At 21.5% G+C, this 3,316-nt stretch overlaps 1 protein-coding gene across 1 annotated transcript, besides 1 other annotated feature; it reads right to left on the bottom strand.

The window, feature by feature from the left end:
* Window positions 1-1,124: 1,124 nt before the first annotated feature.
* Window positions 1,125-1,201: a microsatellite.
* A 536-nt stretch (window positions 1,202-1,737) lies between these two features.
* Window positions 1,738-3,193, bottom strand: PVX_048690 (variable surface protein Vir7-like; the record flags this gene model as incomplete). The annotated part of the gene is made up of 3 exons (XM_001612416.1): window positions 1,738-1,896; window positions 1,983-3,026; window positions 3,170-3,193. 3 exons carry the CDS (start codon window positions 3,191-3,193, stop codon window positions 1,738-1,740), a joined length of 1,227 nt encoding a protein of 408 aa, XP_001612466.1.
* Window positions 3,194-3,316: the final 123 nt, after the last annotated feature.

The following is a 3,316-nucleotide window of genomic DNA, read 5'->3' as shown; positions in this document are numbered from 1 at the left end:
TGTTCTTCGTTTTATTTATATATTATTTTAATTTATTTGTGCAAGAATTATTATTATTATATATTAATACTAATATTTCTAATAATTAATAATGAAAAATATATTTAATATAACTTTAGTATTTTAGTACCCTATTGCATACATATTTATTTTTTGTATTATTCGACACTGTTCATTTATTTTCATTATGGATTCATAAATAATATTAAAAACGAATACATATTAATATACTTTTTTTTTTTTTTACATTTATATGTTGTATAAAATACTGTTATTATAATAAAAGTTAATTAATTATTATGGTAAGAAATATTTAAAAAAAAAATTCAGATAATTGTAGGATCATAATATATTTTTATATATGCTTATAGTACATGAAAATTAATGATGAACTTAATAGAGGATAATACTGAATATTTAGTTGGATCGAATTAGTAAGTATACTTATTTTTGATATATTTATGCATATAACGGAACTATCAAAAAAATAAAGCCATGAATATCATGCATAAATTTCTGTAAATTTATAATATATTTTTTCTTATTTGTGCATTTAAATAATATGTATTAAATTTGTATCCGGATCGTATTATTTCATAAAGCACAATTTATTTGTAATAATATGTAACTGTTTAAATAATCTAAATATATATCTTATCCTTCTTATAAGGGAATAATTAATTAGCAATATATTATGTTTTATTTAATGACACTATGCAATGCAGTCAAGATTATAAGTAATATTTAGAAAAAAATATTTTTCTATGATGAATATTTCATAAGATACAATAAGCTAGTGAAATTTTTAACATTATGGGAAACCGAATAAATAAACAGTGTTCCAATCTTCCATATGTATTTGATATAAATATATGAAATATTTTAACATTATCTTTTATTATATTATAAAATTATATAAATAAAAATATTACAAAATTCATGCACATGAAAAATTCTTATTCTTTTCCTTTTAGTAAGATAAATATATATTTCTACGCACTATAAATTGATAACACTTAAAAAATTAATCTAATACTATAATGATATTTCATTAATTGTTTTTTTACATTTGTATTTCAATCTACAGTTTCTAACCATTAATATTTACTGTAATAATAAAAATATATATAATGTAATGGTATAATACATTGTGTTTGTTATATTATATATATTACATAATGATATATATCATACTAATATTTATGAAATACTCAAAGAAATGGCATATCGTTTTTTGTATATTATGCAATAGGAATTCTTTGTTTATTGTTCTAAATGGTGATGCATTTGCATCTTTATTATTAAATATATATATTTTTTTTTAATTTTATGTTATCTTATAAGAAATAGGATGAACCATTCAACAAATTTTGTTTTTTATATTTTTAAATTTATTTTAATTGATAAAAATATATCTTCATTTATAATGTCCCAGATATAATAACTTATATTTTATGAATATGCGTTTGAAATAACATAAATGATATTTAGTATAGTATTATCATCAATTAATATATATATTTACTGTTTTAATTTTGTTAAAAAATTATATTATTATTTAATATTGATTATATTAATACAGAACTACTTATTATATAATAAATATATTCGTTTCTACTTTATCATTAAAATTTTCAGAAAATATAACCTATTTTTTTATCATAACTTTATGAGCTGAATGACATTTATCAATGTTCAGAAATTTATACATAACTCAGTGTATTTTAAAAAAGACTATTATGCAGGTCGATACGATATATTATATTTATTTCTCTCGTAATTAAAATGTTCAGTATGGGGAAAATTATCCATTAAATCTGACTCTCTTATATTATTGTATCCTATATTTGTTTTCCTTCCTAGTAATTTATTTATTAAAGACCTAGTAGGTGTAAACTGATGAATAAAATGTATAAAATTTGTGTATATATTTGGGAGTTTTATTTAAAAATGAACACGTATAATTAAATGTATGCTGTTACATTCAATTTTTCAATCATGATCATATTTACTTTGTACATCAGATAAGATGGAACAAATATTGCTGCAACTGAGGCAGTAGTAGCTATAGTTTTGGATGTTACAGTAGGGGGAGAATCTTCTGGAGGAGCTTCCATACTTCTCATTTCCTGAAAGCCTACATCTGGATAAGTACCTGATGAACTGGGATGCATTTCAGAGGATAATTCTTCTCTTCCATTTACTATAAGTCTTTTTCCTTGTTCTGCTAATTCTCCAGTTATTTCTTCTGGAGCTCTATCAGTCTTATGTTGTGCTAATGGTTCAGTGCCTTCTTGTCCTGATACTCCAGTGATTACTTGTTCTGATACTCTATTTTTTGGTTGTTCTCCTTCATCGATTTCTTTGCAGGGTTTCAGAAAATCTCCGTCCCCTTCTTTGGGTAAGGTTAAATCTGATATCTTTTTTTCACAATTTCTTTTAGACATTAATTTATTCTTTTCAATTAAACATTTAATATTTTTTAACTCCATAAATAAAAATTTACTATCAGATATTTTATATGCGTCTATAATTTTACTGTAATCTGTAAATAAATCATTAAATTCTGTGCAAAAATGTGTATCATTTTTTGAATCAATTTTATAATTAAGAACTTCATAGCTATCATAAAGGTTATACAATAGCTTCATTTTTTTATATATTCCATCGTCCAAGTATTTCATTTGGGATGTACATACATTACTCTTAAGTTCGGGATCATACTGCAAAAACTTCTTGAAATGTGCAAATGTATCTTCTTTTTGTTTATATACAGAGCCTTGAATTTTATTAGTAAGATGGTAATTAATATAACTACAGCACTTAGTGAGATTATTTTTATCATTACTATCAATATATAATAAAAATTCTTTTAGTTTATGGCATTGATGTGTAAGGGCATCTCGTACATGTTCGTTTATAGTATCAATAACCGAATTTCTTTTTATAATTTCAATATCAATTGAAACACTGTCCTGATCTTCGAATTTTGATTTAAAATGAATGTAATCATCATAGTTATAATACTAAAATGAATTAGAAAAATTAAAATGCATAAATATATTACAAGGAATTTTTATGAAATATATTTTTTGTTAACTATTAATTAAAATTATATTGAATAAATTGTTATAATATATTTATATATAACACAAAAAATTAAAGTTACCGTATCACTAGTTTCTTCAGGCATTGTATTATGAAAAAATAATATTAAATAATGTATAAATTTTTATTAGAATATAATTACTTATTTAGGCTCATATCATATAATGTATTACTATATATCATAATATATGTTATATAATTTTGAGAA

This window comes from Plasmodium vivax, genomic scaffold (genome assembly GCF_000002415.2).
Source record: "Plasmodium vivax scf_4882 genomic scaffold, whole genome shotgun sequence".
Classification (NCBI taxonomy): Eukaryota; Apicomplexa; class Aconoidasida; order Haemosporida; family Plasmodiidae; genus Plasmodium; species Plasmodium vivax.
This window is presented reverse-complemented; position numbering and strand designations above follow the sequence as displayed.